General features: G+C 35.1%; 1 protein-coding gene across 1 annotated transcript in view; it reads left to right on the forward strand.

The window, feature by feature from the left end:
• Positions 1-23,559, forward strand: part of LOC150085526 (transcription initiation factor TFIID subunit 1-like) — a 700,666-nt gene that overhangs the window by 588,448 nt on the left and 88,659 nt on the right. Inside the window, 3 exon segments of the mRNA XM_090374589.1 lie at positions 3,495-3,911; positions 9,835-10,012; positions 21,972-22,255. Of these exon segments, the coding sequence (XP_090230715.1) occupies positions 3,495-3,911; positions 9,835-10,012; positions 21,972-22,255 (879 nt within the window).

Consider the following 23,559-nt stretch of genomic DNA (forward strand, 5'->3'; position numbering starts at 1 on the left):
TCAGTGTTTTTCTTGCTCTTCATTTGTCGTCTTTGGTTCATCATGACAAGTGTTTCTTGACTAATTTTTTCTTCTTTGGATTTCTGTTTCCCTATAGGTTTCTTGGGCATTATCACTTTCAGAAAGTTGTAATATTCCTCGTCGATATCTTGGTCCTGAGCAGTCTGCAGAAGCTCAAACTTGTTCTTAAGTTCCAGTACATACTGCTTTTTCTCCTCCTCTGTTATTTCAAAGACCTTTGTATTATTTACTCGAGTCAGTTTTTTCCTTTCCTACATCTATATCAAGTGTACATCTTACCATTCTGTGATCACTTCCAACATTTACCTTATTCAGGACGGTAACATCATTCACAATATATCTTCTGTTAGTGAGGATGAAGTCTATTTCATTAGTTGTTAATCCATTTGGACTCTTCCATGTCCACTTTCTGTTCACCCTTTTCTTGAAAAAAGTGTTCATTACTGACATTCCTTGAGATTCTGCAAATTCCACAAGTCTTTCACCTCTTTCATTTCTTTCACCAATTCCAAAATTTCCTATAGTTCCTCTTTCTGCGCTGTTTTGCCTTTTTCCAACCTTAGCATTGAAGTCCTCCATAATAATAGTGTAGTGGGTTTTCTGCTCATCTAGAAGACTCTCAATTTCAGTGTACATTTCTTCAACCTCTTCATTATCATGGTTCGATGTTGGTGCATAAATCATTATAATCTTTAGCTTGTACCTCTTAGAAATCTTGAGTATTAGTCTTGACACCCTTGGTGATGTACTTTTGAGTTCCAAAATGTTGTTTTTAAAATCTTTATGGACCAGAAACCCAACTCCACCTTCACTCCTTTCACTGTTTCCATTGGTGTACAGCAGATTTCCACTTGATAAACTTATAAGTGATTCATTTCTTCTTCTTGTTTCAGCCAAACTGATAATATTCCAATTCACATTTTCTAATTCCTTTTCCAGCTCTAACATCCTGTCTTCACCGATGAGTGATCGTACGTTATAACAGGCCAAGTTCAATTTCCGTGCATGGCAGCCTGGTCGTACCCTGAGATTCTTAGCACCCTCTGCTTCCACTCTGACCCTCTCGCTGCCGTAAGAGGGAGAGTGAAAGCTGCTGGGGACCGAGGGCCATTTGTATTGTTGTGCTCTCATTGCTGGAGGGTTTGGTCTTTTCCTCTTCACACTGACCAGGCGTCTTGAAGAGAACCACTCTACACGTTCGTTGCCACCTAAGTGACGTAACAGGGCTTACCATCAAGAAGGTGTGCATGAATGAATTTTAGGGAGGCAGGCCAACCGGACTTCTCCTAAATCTTCTGTAATAGAGAGATATTGGATCCATCAGTGTTTTAGGCTGAGTGTCTGATAACACGCAGGATACCTGTTCCCCTCTAAGCCCCTTAGAGGGGAACAGGTATCCTGTGTGTAACTAACATATAGGTTACTGCAAAAGCATCATTTTAACATAGCTATCTACCAAAGTAGTTAAATTAATTAATTAAATTGACATTGTTTTGGTTATATCTCATATTATGAATGCCATCACAACGAGTTGTCATGGTATTGTACCACCTCTAATAAGTAACACTTCACCAGTGGAGAAGACTATTGTTATTTATTCTCAGCGGATACCACCACCCAGACTGCACCGTTTCAAAGCCTGTTGGCTTCTCTTCGGTGGGTGGGCAGGTACCCTGGTGTTGCAATAGTGACAACTCAGTTATGAAGTATAACTTCACAGTATGAGAGATGCCTGATGGTGTGCAGTGATATAGACTATATATTTTATAGACTATATATTTTATACCCTGGTATTGCAACACCAGGGTACCTGCCCCTTCACCGAAGAGAAGCTAACAAGCTTTGAAATGGTGCCATCTGTGGTGGTATCCGCTGAGAATAAACAACAGTAGTCTTCTCCACTGGTGAAGTGTTACTTATTAGAGGTAGTACAATACCATGGCAACTCATTGTGAAGGCATTCACAATATGAGATATAACCAAAACGATGTCAATTTAATTAATCAGTTTAACTGCTTTGTTAGATAGCTACGTTAAAATGATGCTTTTGCACTAACCTATATGTTAGTTTGGTATAAGGAATAAAAATATGGTTATATCATTATTAAATTAAATTAGGAAAAGACTTGACTCACAAATGAAACAGCAAATTAATGAATGTTGTTAATAGAATTATAAGTAACGTAAGGTGCTGTTCTACTCCTGTGAACCTAACCACCCATATATCAAAACAAAAATAAGACTAAGGATAAACAGAAGAAAAAAGAAGGATCAAAGCAACTCTGACTCTCAGTGTAGTGAATTCATGGCCCCTTACCCAAAGAGACACATGCACACATTCATATCCCCAAAGAACAAGCACTACTAAAATAATGTAAAATGATATTTTTATTTATTTTATTTCTGTTTTGATATAGGATGATTAAGTTCTTAGGAGCAAAATAGCACCTGCATTATCTATAACCATATTAACAGCATAAATTTAATTTGCTTTATGTATTTTGTGGTTCAAATGTTTCTTAAGTTTAATTCGATAATGATATAACCATGTTTTTCTTCCCCATAATAAATTGTTACTTTGAGCATGGACATATGACATGGTCCACTTCTCTCCCCCTTCACTCTTCATTCAGTTTTCTTCTTTTCCAGTTTAGTTTGAATGCTTATGTTCACTACTCAACTTCTTCATTGTTTTAATTTATTCTATCATTTGGTTTTTATTAGTAATTTAATTAATTGAGTTATTTCTGTTCATTGTGATTTCTAATTTTGAGTTTCATATTTGCATTTTGTTTGTTATGTTTTCCTATTTATTTCATAGTGGGCAGTGGCCATAGCATATTTAATGTTTAGTTGTTTTGTTATTTCTCTTAAACATTGGTGCATATTGAGACATCCACTGAGACAGTAATCAGTAATTGAAATATGACTTCTTTTCAGAGTTCACAAACCTTCTTGCGATACCAACTCTGAAAAGACTTCTTTTCAGAGTTGTTATCCCTTGAAAAGATAATACTTATGGCTCTTTGTTTCTTTTTGTGATTTTTTTTTTTTTTTTTTGTTTTTTGTTTTTTATTTAGTAGTGCTTATTCTTTGGGCGAGGAGCCATGTGTTCACTCCTGAGGGTGTGTTGTTTTGGTTCTCCTCATTTACTTTCTCTTTTTTATTTTTAATCTTATTTTTATGTTTATTTCATTTCATTTATTTTTGTTTTGATATAGAAGTGGTTAGGTTCATTTTACTTTTTTTTTTGTGGTTCAAGTGTTCAAAATTTAATTTAATTTAATTATATTTGATTATTTAACAGTCGATTTAAAATGTTTGTGTATTTCATGGAATTGAATTTTTGATTAATATTAATATATATAATTTTAAAAATTATTATTATAATATTTTTTTAAATAATGTGTTTGCATTAATCATATAATTAGCATATGTATATATATTATTATTATTTTATTATTTTTTTTAAGTTAAAATGTGGTGCTTGTGGAGAAGTTGGGCATATGAGGACAAATAAAGCTTGCCCTCTTTATCAGCCATCAGCTCCACTGCCGTGTGTTCAGGTTGCAATGACAGAGGAACAGGAAGAGGAAGAAGAAAGAGCTGGTTTAAATGAGGATGATTTAGTAAAAGTTGATGAAACCAAGGTAGTTCTCTCAAAACAGTTAATTAAACATGCTGATGAGGTGCGCCGAAAGTCATTAGTATTGAAATTTCCAAAAGAAGCAGTTGTTTCTAAAAAGAGAAAAAGAGCAATGGTGGCAGTGAATGACTGTGATTATCTTAAAAAACCAAATAAGTCTGCCAATCGCCGCTGTATTGATCCTGTCGTTTCACTCTCTGTAATCCTGGAGGATATTCTGAATGAAATGCGAGATCTCCCTAATGTAAGTAGAGTATTTGTATTTTTAATCATTATAATATTTAATGTTTCAATTTTTATATTTTAATAGTAGTCCCAAATGTAAAAGATTATTGGAATCTATAATAATACTATTGTCAAATGGGTTGAGAATTGAAAGTTTAGAATAAACTTTTGAGACATTAAACTGAAGTTCCTACCACTCAACTTCAGTTTCTGTGAGCTGAAGTAAGCCTTAGTTTTGACAACAGTATCCTTTTAGGTTTTTAGCACAGAAAATTCTGCTGATACTAAAAATACACAGAAGAAATTCGTTCTATTCACAATAATTCAATTCTAACATTGAAGCTTTTAACAAGGCAGCCTTTGGTAAATACAGCAGACTCTCTATTTATCGAGATTGGATTAACTGGGACTCTTCAAGATTCCAAATTAAAAAAAAAAAAAAAAAAAAAACAATCATAAAATTCAAGTAATAAATAGAATAGGTATAAACAGATGTTTTGCAAGTTGTAAGTAAATAACCAACAAGAAGTGGCATTATAAGTCGTCATTGGGAGATTAATGTACATAAAAAATCTCTTGCAACCCTTGCTGTCTTCACACTTGCCTCTTAAAAAAAAAAAAAAAGAGACCAAATGTTTAGATTGTTTTAGTGTGTTGCATCGATTGTTGTGTTCCGTCACACCGCAAAAGAACAAATTTTGTTTCATGTATGTATGTCTGGGATGTCAGAATTTTTTTTTTTTTTTTTTTAGAAATCGCGAAAATGATGGGCAAACACAAGAGTTGTTCTTTTAAACAAAAACTTGAAATCATTCAAAAGTTTCAAATGGTGCATCCATTAAATCTCTAAAGAACCATTATAATGTTGATGACCAAACCATATGCGACATTGTAAAAAATAAAGGGACTTATTAGATTTAAAATCAATATTGTAAAAAATAAACGGAAACATCGTATTGGACATGCAAGTAGTAATGCTTGGTAAGTTTTTTCATTCTTTATCTATCGCCATACTTTTTACATAAGTTGCTGGACATTTTTAGATACAGTAAGTCCCCGACTTACGTTACGTTATTTATATTTTTTTTATATGACTGAAGATTTCAGTGAAGGGGACACATTTCACTATAATAACTTAAAAATCCACAGAATTCCAGTTATCGGTATTATCGCAAATGCAATAAGATAGAGTTTACTACCCATTTATAATGAATTGCACTAACAGAAAAGCCCAGTAACCTGGAAAGTGCAAATTGTTTTTATTGTTTTATGGCAGTGACCTCTAGAAGTGTGCTTTAATAAAATGTGAGCTTGTGTGGAGTGATAATAGGGGGTTTTCACCTTAATCGTGAGAAGTTCTTTTCAGAAAATTTCATTTTAACTGTTATCATGGTGTCGACTAAGAGAATAAGTGACTGTAGTACTAGTAAATCTATCAAGAAAAGGAAAGCAATCGAGTTGGATCATAAAATTAAAATAATAAAGATGTATGAAAATGGCCAAACATTAAAAAGTATCACGCAGAATTCAGATTTGTCAGTGGCAATGGCGAACGCAATAAAGGAGAAAGGTAGAATATGAGAAGCGGTCGGCACCAATGAAGGTCAACTATAATAATAACCAAGGCTACGAAATAAATATCTGTTTTTACAGTTCAATAACATTTTTCTTCCTTTTATTGGGTTTTTTTTTTTTTTTTTTTTTTCTTAAGTGCCACTCCGGCTACTTCACCTCTGTCCCCAGATAAAGTTTTTAATTGAACTAATTAAAAATATATAACTATTTTTCTTCATTCTTCTGAGGATATATGGGTTTTGTAATTTTGGTATATCAAGGATATAGTAGCAATATTTTATTAGTCATTCCCGAGTTATGTAAAACTCGACTCACTGTATTTTTTGATTGTCCGGGAATATTTTTTTACCATCTATCCTGGAAAATCGAGAGTCTACTGTAATGGGAATAACCACCATAATTTGCAGGGGGAAAAGAGAACCTCATGAGTCTTTCCTCTAGCTGCTGGCAGCATTTACTGAAATGTTTCCTCAAGAATGGAATTCTAAACTCTAAATTAAATTTAAAAAAATAAAAAACCTGCTTGACTTAACAGGCTGATCAGTGCATGCAGGCTGAATTGACATTTGAATGTGTTTGGAGTGGGCTGTATTTTTTTAATACATGACTATTTTATAATTTTATTAATGTATAATATATGCACATATATAATATGCTACATGTGGCATAAATAAAATACATAAAAGACAAACACTGCATTTTTAAAAAACTTAATCACTCAATTTCTTCCCAGAAACTTTTTTGTTTGTACTTAACTCATTGAGGTCAAGCATATATATTATGTAGATACAACTTTCATTACTGATGACATACATAGCTGTCAGCTGCGATCTCTCTGGTGGCTTGTTTTTTTCCATGAAGAAAGAAAGCTGTTTGCATAAATATATGCTTCCAATAATCACATATTTCAAAAGCAAATCAAACTATCTTTGGAAATTGTTCTGCAGGTAAATAGGAATAAGTCAACTACTTCAGTGTCATTGAACTTTTCTCTTAGAACTGAATCACACTGCAATTCAATGAGCTCTATTTGTATGTCTTCTGATTTTTCAGTCATTCCTTCTGAAATTAAAATTGTGTACTGAACATTTTGTTTTGCAGAGCTTGAAATCCCAAAATCAAATTAAGTCTAGGTGTAATTCATGCTAACTTAACAATTTACAAGTTTCAAATTTAATCATTATTATTTTTTTCTTATATTATCATATATTGCTGTTGAGTTTGCATTTTCCTTGAACCGGGGGGGGGGAGTTTGATTCATTCGATTGCTTTGTAATGTTAACTAACTAAAATTGCCAGTTCTTGCTTCCATTTAATGCTTTTTATGTCGGTTACATCTTTCCCTTTCATCTCCAAAAATTATAATAATTTCACTTCTTAAATTATAAGAACTTTCAACACTTTGTAACACAAAAGCTAATGAATTTCAGCATAGTATGACAAATTCTTTTCTGCAGATGATTCAATCTGCAGGACAGGTGTAAAGTTTATAATCAGTACAACTTGTTTTATATGTGGTTAAACTTTATTATTTTTCTGCACAGCACTTCTTGGTGAATTATGTAATGGAGAGTGTTAATTTTATTCCCAAGTTTTTCATTTAGTTTCCATGCAACACCATTCTTAGAACCAATATTAGCAAGAGCTCCATAAATTACAAACACACAAGTTAATTTAGTAGAAGTTCATATTTTTTCAAAATAGTATTTACTTCTTCAAAATTTACTTCTCCAGTTGTAGTTCCATTCATGGGAATTAACTCCAAAGGTACTTTCATTATTACAAAAATTATTGGTGCAACCACGAATAAATACTGCAACGGAGATTTTGGTGAGACTGGGGAAAATATTTAAGTTTTCGGTACCGACCACTCAGCTACTTTAAGAAGAACCTCTGTGATGTATGAGTGAAAGCTAGATAATATTGGATGAGTTAGTAAAATGGTGTCCTGGGTCAAATTTGCATCAATGGTAACCAGAACTTTTAGATCAAAATTCACAAGATAAGTAGCAAATATCAGTTTAACCCATCACCAGTCCTAAACCTGAAAAGGAAGTCCATCTCAGATCCTGCAGCAGTAGCAATGCTTTAGGAGAAACTTTTGCTGAAATATCTGCAAATACTTCTTATACACCAATCTTCTAGAAGCATAAAGTTGGAAAATCTAAATTCAGTTTCTCTGTAGTAAACGAGGAACCGTACAACTTGCCTGTAACAGTATCGTATCCAAATTATGAAGAGCCTTATGTCATTCTGAACGAAGCACAATCAATCCAAAATAGATTTACTTAATTTTTGCAACAAAATTTTCCTGGAAAATATATTTCCACAAAAATGGTGCCATGCAGTACCCTTGGCTTTTCCCAAATAAGAAAAAGACCTCAAATCCAAATAATTAACAATATACAATTAACATGGTTCTTAGAATGCAACAATCTCCTCAGTTTGGCACAATTTGTTTTCAGATTATGCTTACCAATACATTTAAATGTGGGTGCCTCTGTAGCCAGGTGGGCAGGAGCAGCAGTGCGTAGCACACGCTTCTTGATTAGACCGGGGTTTGAGCCCGTGACCACCAAATACGGAGGATGTGGAAAGATCGGGAAATGAACACCACATATCCCCAGAGCAATATGGCCTTATTTGCTAATGCTCCTAAAAAACAAATAACAAACAAACAAACATTTAAATGTATACAGGACACTGTTTGGTGATACAGAATTTTTAAGAATCTCTATCACTTTGGACTGGGGGGGGGGGCATCTCCTTTTGTATATTGAAAACTTTTCATAACACTTAACTTTCTAGGTCTTTCCACTTATTACCCTTTTCGAGAGGTTTTATCCAAAAACAAGGAACACCACAAAGATCTTTCCTTAGTGCTGCCTTATTTTCTATTAAAATCAATACAATAGCAGAAGAAATCAAGACGTCACTATAGCTTTATATGTCTGTGATTTCAGTATCTCATACCATCACAAAACATGCGACCTAGAGTGTCAACTTCATGCAGCCATAAACAAAGTCAACAAGTGGGTAGAAGTAAATGGTTTTCAAGCTCTGCAAGCAAAAAACCACATGCACACATTTTTGTGTGAAGTGCAACTTCCATCGTGATTGACAGCTCAAATTTGATGGACAGATCATCCCAGTACATTCTAGAACACACTAGCACTAGCATTTGCAACTCACATGCTCTAAAAAATTGAACATCCTGAATGTCTTATTTGCACTGACATGGGATGCATATTTATTATGGATCACCTCTGTGTGACTGCAAAACTCTGTTCTAAAACAATTAATCCCATACATCATAGTGGACCTCTGTTTACTTTTATGAGCTGTCAAATTTTACCCAAAATTTGTGCTGTAAATGACACTTGCAGCATATGCCATTTTGTTCACAAATGCTTATTCAATTGTCTAGTAGAGGAAACCTAAGAGAAGTAATCAACTCCCAAATTTAGATGTTCTATGTTATCAAATTAATAACTGTAAATTTAATTTTTTTAAATTTAAATGATTCAGGCTAATTTGTCTTCTTTTATGATTCTGATAATTTAATATATTTAATATTGGAAACATTGAGAAAGATATACACAGTGTGCCAATTAAATAACGAGACTGGTGCTACTACAAAAAAAAGAATAATACTAATGGCAAACCAAGGTTATATATTTTCAAAGTAATCACCTCCGATGTGTACACACTGTTTACATCTTTTATACAAGTTTTGAAAACATTTCAGGAACTCCTCTTCTGGTACCAGCTTTCAGCTGGTTGGTCACTGCAGCCTGGATGCCCTCTATCGTCCTGTATTGCATTCCTTTCATGGATGTTTTCATTTTTGGGGAACAAAAAGTAATCTAAGGGAGTCAAATTTGGAAAAATATGGGGGTGTTGATGACTGAAATCGATTTTTGTGTCAAAAATTGCTTGATGCTGATGGCAGAATGTGCGGGTGCATTGGTGCGGCCAGGTCGAGGATCATCCTCTAACAACCCACATCTTTTACGAAAACGAGAAAACCATTCAAACACTCTTGGTCGAGACAAACATTTATCAGCATAAACTTTTTTAAAATCAGCAGAAGTTTCCATAGCACTTTTTTCCCAATTTACAATAAAATTTGATAACTGCCCTTTGCTTCGTTTTCAATTTTCTGATGATGTGCACAAAACTACTATTACTCTTTCCATCATAAATCACAAACTACTGACTGGACAAGTTTCAACTTTCACCCGTTCAAAAGATCACACTCTAACAGATCTAATCATGTACTATATTGGCCTCATTATTTAATTTACACACTGTGTATGTAATATCATTTGTGATTATTTATCTAAGTTGCTTAATTCATATTGCAGACCCAACCATTTTGGCTACCTGTGAGTGCCAAAGCTGTTCCGGATTATTATACTATAGTTACACGACCTATGGATCTGCAGACAATGAGAAGTAAACTTCAGCAGCGAAAATATCAGAACAGGGAGGAATTCTTGCAAGATATTAATCAAATAGTGGAGAACAGCATTTTATATAACGGTAAGCCAACTTTTAAATATCTCCTTTGGTAAAATCTGTTCAGCAGTCATAATTATTTGAGACATTCAAGAATACTTACAGAAAGGAACGTGCAGTACCACTTGCCTTAAATGTTCTATAACATTTTTATCATCAAAGACAAAGAACACATGTAATGCTGGTAAACAGGACTAAATAAAGAAAAGAAAAGAAATTTTTATTATCCCATAATAAAGCCTAGGAAAATTTGTCACTATAACAGGTCCACATCTTTTAAATGGCTTATTTCTTATTTTCAAATTAAAAATATTTCCCACAGCACAGTGAGCCATTACATTGTTTATTAGTTAAGTCCAATTAATCCTTCATTTTACTCATCACGATCAGAATTTTACTACATACTGAACCATTGACACCTTATCTATAGTAAATAGGTAGACTAACTGCGCACTCTCGTACCTCACGTGATCAACAGGTCACATTCGCTTTTCATGAGGGTCGTCATAATTCAGTGATCACTTAGTGTATGTATATGTTGCAAACAAATCTGTATATTTATATTTATGCATAATATGAATGTCATAATAAGAGTATATGAGAAAACAAAAGGAAATATTTATTATTTAACATCTAAATACTAATAGTCAGTTCACAAAAACCACATTACTGGTAATAATCACAGTTTAATAATATGAAAATCACTGATTAGAATTTGCAAAAAAAAAATTATACAAATTATAATCAAACATACAAGTACTGTATTGTAATAATCTTATTCTTTTTTTCTTTGCATGTGTATCAGTCACTTCATTTATTAATTTTTCTGTAACTCATTCAGGCCCTCTAAACGTATCTTCATTCAATCTTTCAATATTACAGTACAGATGCATATCAATGGCGGCTCGTGACTGATGTATGGGAGGTGCTGATTATTAAAGTTACATTAAATTGCCTTGGTTATAAGACATGTAGAAATTGATGGTGATAATAATAATAATACCAGTTGACCAAAGAAAATGTACCATACTACAACTACGAACCCCAGGCTGTACTGGGACCGCGCCATAATAATGGATAAGACCATCCTGCACAACAGACTGGACGTAACCCTTGTGGACAAGATGGAAAAGGCTACCTACCTGATTGACATAGCAGTGCCCAATACTAGCAATGTCCAGAAAACCCACGAGGAAAAAAATTAGAAAGTACACAAACCTGAGACATAAGGTCAAGGAGTTGTGGCATATGCAAGAAGTATCAGCCATCCCAATCATTGTGTCAACCATCGGTATGGTGCCAAAGACTACATAGCAGCCTAGCAGCAATAGGTCTTCCAGAGAACACCTATAAGGAACTCCAGAAAGTCGCAATCCTGAACACCTGTAGGATAGTCAGAGTTCTTCAATCGACCAACAGTAACATCAGACATAACAACAACCACCCTGTGTACTTGGTAGCATTACCCGTCATGGAGTGGAATCCCCCAATCAGGGAAAAATAATATAAAAGCAACAATAATAATAATAATAATAATAATAAGCAGGTTGAAAAAAATTGTACAAAACATTAACCGGAAACTTACCATTAACAGTCTTGGGTAATCTCGAAATTTTATTTAAAAATAAAATCCGTTCTTTGGTTTTTATTTGTTGAAAATAACTTTTTCATTCAAGTTTGGTGCACTGCTCACTCCGCAGTTCTTTTGACTCATTTTATCACCACTAAAATTACACATTGGGAACCTGCCAACTAAGAATTGATTCTACCACTGGGGCATAAATGTGAACTGCGTAGCGCACAGTTCCACCTACGGTTAAACTTCAAAGTTGAAAACGATCTCGTGTTTTTATTCATTTATTATTGAAATGATTATTGGAAATAGAGGATGAGTATACTATATGCGGGACCTGTTAATAAAAATATTCATTGTTCTTCACAAAATTTCATAACTCTGTTGACTATATATTTAAATTTAAAAATCTGGGGATGCTGCAGTTCTGCATATATAATAAAAAGGATATAACCCCAGGGGCTCACATCGGGTGAGTATGGGCTTGGCAAACCCAGGGTCCTGAGCTTGATGTCATCATCCTTCTCTTTCTTGATGATTCCCTTGTACTTCTCAGGATAATTCAGAATTTTTTTTTCAGAATTATTATTAGCCATATGGTGCAAGGAAGCCTCAGGCTTCCTTGCACCATATGGCTAATAATAATAATAATAAAATGTGCTCTTTATAGGCTGAGACCAAACCATCTTGTTTGTGGTATACAAAGGAGAATTTAACCACAAGTAGACCCTTGTTGTGAAAAAAACAAATAAAGGGAATGGGAAAACCATAAAGCAAAACTGCTGACAATTGAGTTAATGGCTGCACTCTCCTGAAAGTTGTAGGACACTTTATAATTACAATTACAATAGCAGCTGTCCGGAACCAATTCAAGTGAACCTATTTGCGGCCTGCAATCTTGATTACGATATACAAATAAAAAATTAGTCACAAGTAGACCGTTTTTGTGAAACACTATCAAGAGATGGTTCGTGTGAAAATAAAGGGAACCTGGAAAACCATAAAACGAAAATGCAGACACTTGAAATAGTGGCTTTTAGTTACAATTTGTGCAGCCAGAAATATTGCTCATTTAATTATTTTGAAGTTTTCGTGTCTTTTGAATTTTAGTAATTTATTTTTGCCGTGTACCACCTAACCTAACAAGTACCACATTAGTTGATTTGATTTTTTGTGTTATGTTTATTTGGCATAAATTTATTGAATTCATGTTTAATAAAATAAAAATTACTATATTTTCACCGGGGGTGAAACTCACCCGTGGTTTCTTTCCCCCCCATGGATTCAACACTGCTCCAGACCTGTACAGAGTACTCAAGCGTGGCCTGACCATTGCCTTACACAAAGGGATATTCACTTCCTTTTCTCTACTAATTGTAATATTGTATGATCTTTGAGTCAAAGAGTACTCATTATAGTGTATTGAGTGTGGAAAGGGGAACCACATTTTGTGTGTGTACCAGGTGGTTATAAAATAAGTTTCCCTATTCATGAGATCCTAGTGTCAAAACAGTTAGAGTTAGCGCTGCGAAAATTGGTGGGTATGTCTTTTAGGATATGGGGAAAGGATTTTTGTTGATGAAAAAAATAGTTCAAATTTCTGCCAACAGGGGGGAAATTGTGCTGCACATATGTAAAAGTTGTCATTTACTGTCTTTGGTTTTTATTTGTTGAAAATAGATTAATAACTTTTTCATTCAAGTTTGGTGCACTGTTCACATCAGCATCACAGTGCCGATGTGAACAATGCACTAAACAGCTCTTTTAATAAAAGTGTTCTGCCAGAATAATAGTAACACTAATGCAGCACTATGTGAATATCAGAAACTTTGCATAAAGGACCTCTGATGTCAGTGGGGCTTCGAAAAATAATAAAGAAATTCGAAGTGACTGGGGAGTTAGGTGTAATTCCAGGCAGGGGGGCGATCACGTATCGGAGCAGAGGTGGTGGTTGCAATGGCCTCCAGGTCAGAATGCGAAACACTACCAGTCAGTAGTGCCAGAGGTGTGTCAAGAGACTTGGAACCTTCCTTGGTCTACTGTACGTAAAGTGCTTTGAATAATTTTATGCTGGTTCCCATACAAGATTCACATAGTGCAAGAACTAAAATCTTGTGATCAGCAACAACGAATAGACTTTGCTCTATGATATCCAGCTCATATGGGCTCAAATGATCTTGTGGTCTGATGAGGCACATTTCGCTCTTCATGGGGCTGTAAATACACAAACTGCTGCATGTGGAGAACTTCTCGTCCATCTGCTGTACATGAAAGACCACTACAAAGCCCATACGTTACAGTATGGTGTGGATTCACAGCAGAGTTTATAATTGGACGATTTTTCTTTGAAGAGTCTCCACCTCGGTGGAGGCCCCGTAAGGTGTACGGTAACTAGTGCACGGTGCTGCTCTATTCTAAGAAATCACCTTATTCCTGCTCTGCAAGCAAGGCAATGCTTGGAGACCGTAGTATTCATGCAAGATAGTGCCCCTCCCCACATTGTTCGACAAGTGAAGGAACTGCTCTGTTCAGCATTCAGCAATTATCACATCATTTCTATAGACTTTCTGCAGTTCTGGCCAGCCCAATCGCTAGATCTCAATCACTGTGATTTCTGGCAATGGGGATACTTGAAAGACAGAGTTTACCATGGTGGCATACAGACGCTTGTCGATTTGAGAGCAAGCCTGGATGACTCTCGTCAACCAGTGCAATACCAGCACTTTGCTTATTGGAGGCTTCAAATGGTGGAACCCATGTTTAGTCTCTAGAGCTAAGTTCCAGTCAACCGTTCCCTATCTCTTCCATCAATGCAGTATGATTGATGACTTTTTTGAGGTTATGATGAACATCGTGGCGAGATCCAATATTCCTTACATTTCGAGGGTACAGCTCTAAGACGGTGTTCACAGGCCAGCTGCTAGTTAGTACACCGGATCAAACCTATTGGTAATTCTCTAGGAGGCTTCCAGATCAGCTAGTGTATAATCTTGCTTCCTCTACTCTGCCAAATAGTGACTGGAGGGAGTCCAAGTAGTGTGTATGTGGGGAGCATTGTCGAGGCCACGTTATGTCAAGGATCTGGGTATATTCTTACAATGTGTACGCCATATCCAAAAATTTCATTACTTCATACAGCATGTCCCACCCACTTTTTCTTACTATTGAATACACCATGAATTGTCAAACTAATAGAGCAAGCTTTTCTGCCAAAAGATCTAAACCTCCCAAGTACTTCCTAATTCATTTCACAAATATACGTGGTCTCAATTCTAATTTCAAAGATGTCCATTTCCACTTGCAGTCTGCCAAAACCGCTTGTACTTTTTCTGACAGAATCTCAGTTATCGGTTGATTCAACTACTGCTCATCTCAGATGCCCAAATTATTCCCTGTATGATTCCTTTCGCCTCAAAGGTGGTACTTGTGCATATGTTCATTCTGATATTCCCTGTCAGACTTGGCAATTTGGAATCTCCTCTCTTTGATCTTGTCTGGCTTAAAATCTCTCTACCTCATTGTTTCAAATTCATCTGTTGTCTCTACTGTTCTCCCAACTCCACTAATCACTTGGAGCGCTTTGACTTCCTCTCTTTGCAACTTGACTTTCTCCAGTCCAACTTTCCTAACAGTGAGGTAATTTTCCTTTGATTTTAATGTTCACAACTCCAGCTGGCTTCCGTTTTCTAGTCACACAGACACAGCTGGTCGAGATGCTGAGGCTTTTGCAATTACTAATGACCTTGCACAGATTGTTCATTTACCTACAAGAATACCAGACATTCCTAATCATACAGCCAATACACTTGATCTTTTTCTCACAAACAACCCTTCTAAGTACACGGTCGAAGTGAGAGGTCCTTTAGAGGTCCTCCAGATCACAACTTGGTGATTGTCTCTTCTCCAATGGTGCCTTCCTTTATCTCGTGGCTATTGCCAACCTCATGTTGTTTGGCATTACAAGAATGCAAAATGGGATGACCTGCAAGACTTCTTTTCTTCTTTTCCTTGGTCAGATTACTGTTTCAAAACTTCTGATGTCAACGTTTGCTCAGATTGTGTCAGTGAAATTATTCTTGCAGGAATGGAATCCTTTGTCCCACACTGCACTTTAAAATCTCGTCCTTTATCTAAACCTTGGTTTTCCAATAAATGTGTGAAGGCTGTTCAAGAGAAGAATGTTGCATATCGTAATTGGCTTGCTTCTAATTCTTCAGTTTCATTTTCTGCCTACACCAAAGCTCGCAGCAATTGTAAAGCAGTTATTAATCAGTCCAAACTAGAGTTTGAACAGGCTAAGAGTAGAAAACTTGCTTCTTGCCCTAATGGTAGCCGAGCATTCTGGTCTCTTGCCAAAGCTATTGGCCGCAACTTTTGCCCATCTCTGCTCCCACCTCTGTCCAAACCAGATGGCTCTGTTGTCACTTCAGCCAAGGATAAAGCTGACCTGCTAGCATTCCATTTTTCTTCCAACTCATGTTTTAATGATCTTGGTAAAACACCTCCCACCATTCAATGAATCCTGTGGTCTTCCATCAAAAGGATGTCAGAAGGATTTTGATGAATCTTGATGCTAAGAAAGCTCCAGGTCCCGATGGTATTTCTCCACTTGTTCTCAAAACCTGTGCTCCTGAACTTACTCCTATTCTTTGCCGCCTTTTTTCACTTTCTTATTCCAAAGGTGTTTTACCCTCTGCTTGGAAATTTGCTCATATCCAGCCAGTTCCTAAAAAGGATGACAAATCCCTCCCATCCAATTTTCGTCCCATTGCAATTACTTCTACTCTTTTTAAAGTAATGGAGGAATCAATTAACTGCAAACTCTTAAACTACCTAGAAACCTTCCCTCTGATAAACGATCGCCAGTATGGATTCAGTCAGTGTCGATCCACTGGTGATATTCTGGTTTATGTTACCCAATTATGGATTAATTCAATGGAAAGGTTCGGTGAAACACAAGTAGTTGCTCTTGATATCTCAAAGGCTTTCAATCGTGTTTGGCATAAAGGTCTTCTAAACAAGCTTCCATCTTATGGTTTGCCAACTGTTTTTAGTAATTGGTTATCCAGTTTTCTCTCTGATCGCTCACTGAGGGTGAAGGTAGATGGCTCTCTGTCTTCTAACTTCTCCACTAATGCCGATGTCCCCCACTCTTTTCCTCTTGTATATTAATGACCTTCTTCCATTGACTGGAAATCCTATCCATAGTTTTGCCGATGATAGCACATTGCATTCCACTTTCCATTTTGAGAAACCTTGTCCTGCTCATTCAGCTTCAACTTCTCAAAAATCTGCTACCAATTCCTTAAATGCCGATCTTCAGGTAATTCTCCAGTGGGGCAAAGACAACTTAGACAACTAAGACAAGTTCATTTCAACCCTTCTAAAACTCAGTCTTGTCTTATATCTCGCTAAAAGGATTCTTCTGCTCCTATGCTTATCTTTGGTGACACTCCGATTTCTAGGCAAAATGATATATCTCTTTTGGGGATTACCCTGACTTCTAATCTCTCTTGGCACAAGCACATTACAAATATTGCTTCTTCTGCAAATAAAAAACTTGGTTTTCTCTTTCGCTCTCCGCTTTACATTTCTTCCAAACAGCTGCTCACTGTGTATAAATCGCAAAACTGCCCTGCCCTGGAAAATTATTCCCACATATGGGGTGGTGCCCCCAAAACCTCTCTCAGGCTTTTTGATTCCATTCAGAAGAGGGCAGTTAGGTTAATTAATGATTCGTCTCTAACAGAGTCTCTCCACTCGCTGTCTCATAGACGTACTGTTTCTGCTGCATGCTTCTTCTACAAATACTTCAATGGGCACTGTTCGTCTGAATTGGCTTCTATAATTCCCGCTCTCTTTCTCTTTCAATACAGTCCGAACACGTGCCGCCACCAGCCAACATCCATTTACTGTCCAACTTCAAACTCACAGAACCAACTTTTTATCTTTCTCGTTTATTCATTCCACTGCCATTTTCTGGAATAACCTTCCTTCATACGTATTTCCTGAAAGTTACAGTCTACAGAAGTTCAAGTATAATGTCAACAAATATCTTCTTTCGTCTTCTCAACCTCCAACCCAAGCATGGTACTAAGTACTATAGGTTCTAATACCTCTCGTGTTTGGGGTTTACATAAAAAAAAAAAAAAAAGCATTAAACAGTATGTAGCTATCGTCCCAATGAGATGCTTAGCAAAATTGTGTCACATGCAGTCCTCCATTTTCAGAATGTCATCTCTCAAGTCCGTTTCTTCCACTGCTGTTTTTAATTTAATCCTACTAAGTGTATAAGTTATTTTGGGGTTGCTATTCCCAAAGCACATAAAACAATATCTGTAGATTTCTAAGTTCTGATATTAAAATCTAATCCTAAGTTAAGTATTCCCTCCATGTTTACAGTGCCAATTTCATCCTACTAGTGCTTTCATGTATGTATATATATATATATATTTTTTTTTTAAATAAGTATTAAGCATTTTTAAATGTATTAGGGAATGGGTGCAATATTCAGTACATAGATTGCCAAACCTATATATGTGTGTTTACATAGAGTTCAATATTAGAAAACCTTAGAGGACCTTCAAGTTTGATTCTAATAAGTGGAAAATTCAGTCTAAAGTAAAAATGGCTAAATTCAGCTCATTAATGCAAGTGATTATTGAAGGGCTCAATAACACAGAAAGTGGTAAAACATAACATATAAAAAATTATCATCCAAATCATTTATAAGAATAATCCCCCCCCCCATTTTTTTTTCCATAATGCATGCTTGTTATAATTGATTCATCTTCCTCTTGATCTGCATGTTACCATTAATTTTTGAATGAAATATCTGATAATTTAATCTCTCCTCTCCAGTCCTTTCTGCATGCCTGTGTCATCTTAAGTTTGTTTCACTTACCTTTGATTGGATATTTGTCACTCCAATTTTTTTTTTTTTTTTTTTTTTTTTTTCCCTCTTTTGTAATGGCCTTTGACATTACTTTCATCTCTTAGTTTCATTTGTTTTCTTTAAAACTCATTTCTGAGGATTAATTTTTAATTAATCGTTTTATTTCTCATCCAGTTCTGAACTCCATAAGTTAAAATATTCTTTTAAAAGCTAATTTTGTTTTTGCTGTAATAAATAAATTTGTTTAACTAGTTTCCCTTCCAGCTTTATTTATTCTATTGTTTATTTCCATGTCTGTTTTTAATATTCTGATTTCGTTAAAAACTGTTTCTAGTTACACAAAATTGTTAACCTATTCGGTTTTTGGTTTTTTAGTTTACAATCTAAATTTTTCCAAAGGACAATCAAAGGTAAATTGACAACTCACATGGAACATTGGCAGTAGTATGCAAGGTGTACTACAGCAGTATATAGAACATTTTGGTGGCACACTCTGGCAGTAGGATGTACACATTTATTATGATTATTCACATGTGTCACTCAATTACTTTGACTGTGTCATGTGATTAATGTTATTCTTTCTTGAATTAGTATTAGTACCAGTTACATGATTCAGGGAATGCTGACCTTTCAATTTCCCCCAACTGTCAGCTTCAACCACCCATGGAGGCAACTTATTCCAGTAATCAACAACTTACTGAAAGAAAACCACCTGCAATCCAGTCTAAATGTTTCCCTGGAATTTTAATATATGGCCCCCTTCTGAAATCATAACCGTGAAAATTTCACCCTCATTCATTTTACTTTCTCCTCTCAGAGCCTTATACACTTCAACTGAGTCTCCTTTAAGGTGCCTAGTTACCAAGCTGTAGCCCACATTCTGAAGTTCTAAAGACATGAATGTATTGTCTGACCATATCATTATTCCCAAATCCGTTTCTTCCACTGCTGTTTTTAATTTAATCCTACTAAGTCTATAAGTTATTTTGGGGCTGCTATTCCCAATTATAAGACCTTGCATTAAAACATATCTGCCACTTATTTGACCATTCCTGAAGTCTATTAAGTTGTCCTGAAGATATTAGAAACAGAAAATTTTATCTTAAAAAAATAAATAGAACCCCACACTCACATATTCCTTGCACTTCAGCTTGTTTATTTACAGTTTCCAGGCATTATGTTCAACAAGAGTGGTTGACACATTAGTGGTCCATGCTCAGTCAGGCTGTTGTTGGAGCAGTTGTGGCTTTAATATTTAAACCTATTTTTAATTTGGTATATGGTGAAATATAGCAATTACTAAAGTAATGGTAGAAACGTACCATGGATTGTCTGATTACATTCTAGAAATACTTAATTCTCATCTAATTGCTTTATTCCTTATTTAATTCATTGATTTGGATTATCTGCAAATATGATCTGAAAAATAGAAACTAAAGTTTAATGCTTCTAGAAGTTACTTATTAGCTAGTTAAAAGGGTTTCACGATTAAAAATACTAAGAGGTTCAGAGAAGGATGACCACATTAGTGAGTAGCACTGATTAAAAGTGTTCATAAGAAGAATGATGTAACTTAGACTTAGTAGTAGTTGTGTGCAAATTTGTTGTAAAGGGGGTTGCATGGGACCTGACATCTGGCCAAATATGTTTTTTATATATGGAAATTTTTTTTTTTTTTTTTTTTTATAACTCTGCTGGTTGTAGACCAGTATGTTATCTTTTCTTGATAGATTGCATTATTATTATATAAGTTTTTAATTTTTAATAATAAGTACATTTAAATGTTTAAAAAATTCCCTATTTTTACACATCTTAAAATATATATGTGTATATTTTTTCTACTGAAAAAGAAAAAAAAAAAAAAAAAAAAAAAAAAGGAAGTCATTGTCATAAAATGTAAACATGAAACTGATAGCTGCTTCCATTTTTCACTACAGACAACCATTAAGAACATGAATGATGAATTTAAAAATGATTCATACATGTATATTTCTGCTTATTTTCCGAAACTTTTATTAATTCTGATAGAAAAAAAAAAAAAAAAGTTACAATCATAAAATAATAGTGACTTCATTATTCAGCAGAATACTATTAACGGTGCAAAATTTAAAAATAACCTGTGCACACTCTTTTCCACTTAGAATATTCTGCTTGGTTATTGCTAGTAGACATCTATGAACTCCAGTGTATTCAGTAATATTTTTTGTATTAGTTTTATACAAAAACTGAAAAAGTAGACTATTTATTATTCATTCACTTCACAGAACTTTGCACAAAAATTATTACAAGAAGGGCTGCAGAGAGCAGCTCTTTTGAAACTTTTGCATGTTTTCCGGTTGCATTTTTTGACTAATTACTTGTCAGATGCTCTAAATGTTTCTAAAGGTTGAGATAACGGACTTAAGAGTTAGAGAACAAAAGTGGGTTACCTTGAACTATGACATTAATTTTTCGACATGCATTTGAAATAAAAGAACATGAGGTCAGGTGATACTTGGTACTTTCACATAATTAATCTATTGCCTTCATCAACTACTCAAAGAAAAAGTCTTTATTTTGAAAGCTAGAAAAGGTTTCAGTCATTAAGCTCTAACCAACAATGCACCTTTCTTTTTTTTTTTTTCTTTTCTTTTTTTTTTTTTTTTGCAAGGGACCTGACAGAATCTGCATGACCAGCACTGATTTAAGAATGAAGATGTTGCCAGTTGCAAAGTTTGGCAACTAGACATCATTGGAGAAGTAGGGGAGATGATGATACAAGGACCTGAAGGGGATCAATAAAATGAACAAGGTAAATATGTTTTCCCTGGTAGGAGAGACAAGAGCCAGAGGGATACAAATGTAAAATTTCAAGGAGTAACAGTAGACTGGAGATCTCATGAAATTTTCATTTGGGCAGCATATTGTAGATTACTGAAACAAATTACTTACCAAGATGGCTGAGGCAGAGGGATTGGCAAAGTTTCAAACTAGAACTGGATGGTCACTTTAGGTAAATGGTATGACTTATTTATATAGTGATGTTATTTACATCTGCTGTCATATTGTGCTAAGGTATAAGTTGTTGGGACAATATAGAGAAAAACGTCACTTCCTCGATCGTTTAGCCATTCTAATAACTAATACCAATATCAATTCAGCCCCCTCACCATATATTCTTCCATCACAATTGAAGTGCTAAAAGTTCTTGAAACATATTACCTTTCTAAATGCTTATTAGCTGTTGCATAGCTATAAAATCTGTTTAGAATATATATTGAAGTATATATGTTGAAGAGTATGTTGTCATCCAACATACACTTCAATACTTATATTAGAAACTTTATTACTCTTTTTAACTCATTTAATATAACATAATTTTTATATTCTTTTAAATATATTTAACATGCTATAAAAATTTTAGTATATCATTTATTATATTTATGATAATAATAATAATAAACAAGAAGTGCACTAAGTTTATAATTATTAAATGCATTAAGTTGTCTTATTATTTTTTTTTTTTTTGTTTATAGGAGTTAAAAGTACTTTGACTCACATAGCTCAAACGATTATGGAATTATGTCTTAGAAGATTTGCTGAAGAAGAGGACAAGCTTATGAGATTGGAGAAAGCCATAAACCCACTTCTTGATGATAATGACCAAGTTGCTTTGTCATTTATCTTTGAGACCATTGTTACTAAGCACCTAAAGACAATTCCTGAGTCATGGCCATTCCATAAACCTGTGAACAAGAAATTTGTTAAAGATTATTACAACATTATTAGGAATCCAATTGATTTGGATACTATAATCAAGGCATGTATTCCTCTCCTCTGTTTTGAAATTTCCGGAGCAACATAGAGAATTTCGTATGTTCATGTTATGTGCAATATCAGTATAAGTTTACAGGTCATTACACAAATAAATGATTTATTAAGAAAATTCTTTTCTCTGCCTTAAAGATACATTCTTCTTTCCTTCACTATGTCGATTTTACTAGCATATAGAGCTGTGTTTTAAACTGGGGTTTTCTCCCCAAGTGGTCTTCAGATCAGCATCCTGTTTTTGAAGTTCTACAAACTTCTTTTATTAGTAAGTAAATCAAATTTGTTTCTTCCCTCAATCAGCCTTAGATGTGCAACTGCATAAGTCTCTCAGTGTGTGCATCTGTATATGGTGAGGGACCTCCAGTGATGCTACTGGTGCTCCAGATGAGCATTATGTGGATCTAATGGCCTACGGCCTAGATTCTAGGCTGACTCACAGGAATTCAATGCATTATTTTCCATGCACAGAAATCCATGGAAGTTAAGTAAGGGGAATCCTGGTGATGAGGGAGCCTAGGTCCAACATAACTTCTTTGACTCCTGTAGGAATTCTGGAATGACTCACCCAAGGTCAGTTGGCTGGTGGGAGTACCTGCATTTGGGGGGGGGGGTTGTCAACTGTGAGGTAGTCCCTATCCTCATGACAGACAGGATCTAGGCTATTGGATGTGTAGTTATGGTGCTTGAGTAGCCTTGTATTCCATTTCCTACTGCATGCACTTATTGCTTTCTGGGTAGTGGGTGGTGGCCTAGGCACTGACTCAGATAAATCTCTCATAAATCTCGATAATGCAAATCCTTCTTCTGAAATCTGAACAAGTCCTTGCCAGAAAACCAGATAATGTCACCTTAGCAAAGAGACCCAGAACCGAAGGTATATCATGTTCAACACCTTGATACCCATAGTACATTCCACTGGTGAAAAGCCCATAGGGAAAATGTCCTTCATCCAAAAGGGTTTGTAAAAGGCTGGAAGGCCTCCCAAATTTAATCAGACCACCACGTTGTGGCACATTGTTGTAGAGACTAGGAGTGACAAACATTCAGAACAGCTCCTCTGAGCCACATCTGTTGGGAGAAATACCAATTACTGTAACGCCCCATAAAACATTAAACTCACACTGAAGTGTAATTTCTGAATTTGTTTTTTTTTTTGTGTGTCTGAAGTTCTGTTCTGAGCTAAAGTCGAGAGTGACATGCAAAATGAATATTCATGTGTTGCATTCTGAAGTACCGGAAATGAAGTCAGATTTGTGGATAGAATTGTCTGTCTTCTACTACTTCATTTTAATA

The sequence above is a fragment of the Mastigoproctus giganteus genome, chromosome 5, assembly GCF_048544385.1.
Source record: "Mastigoproctus giganteus isolate SK-2022 chromosome 5, ASM4854438v1, whole genome shotgun sequence".
NCBI classification, from domain to species: Eukaryota; Metazoa; Arthropoda; class Arachnida; order Uropygi; family Thelyphonidae; genus Mastigoproctus; species Mastigoproctus giganteus.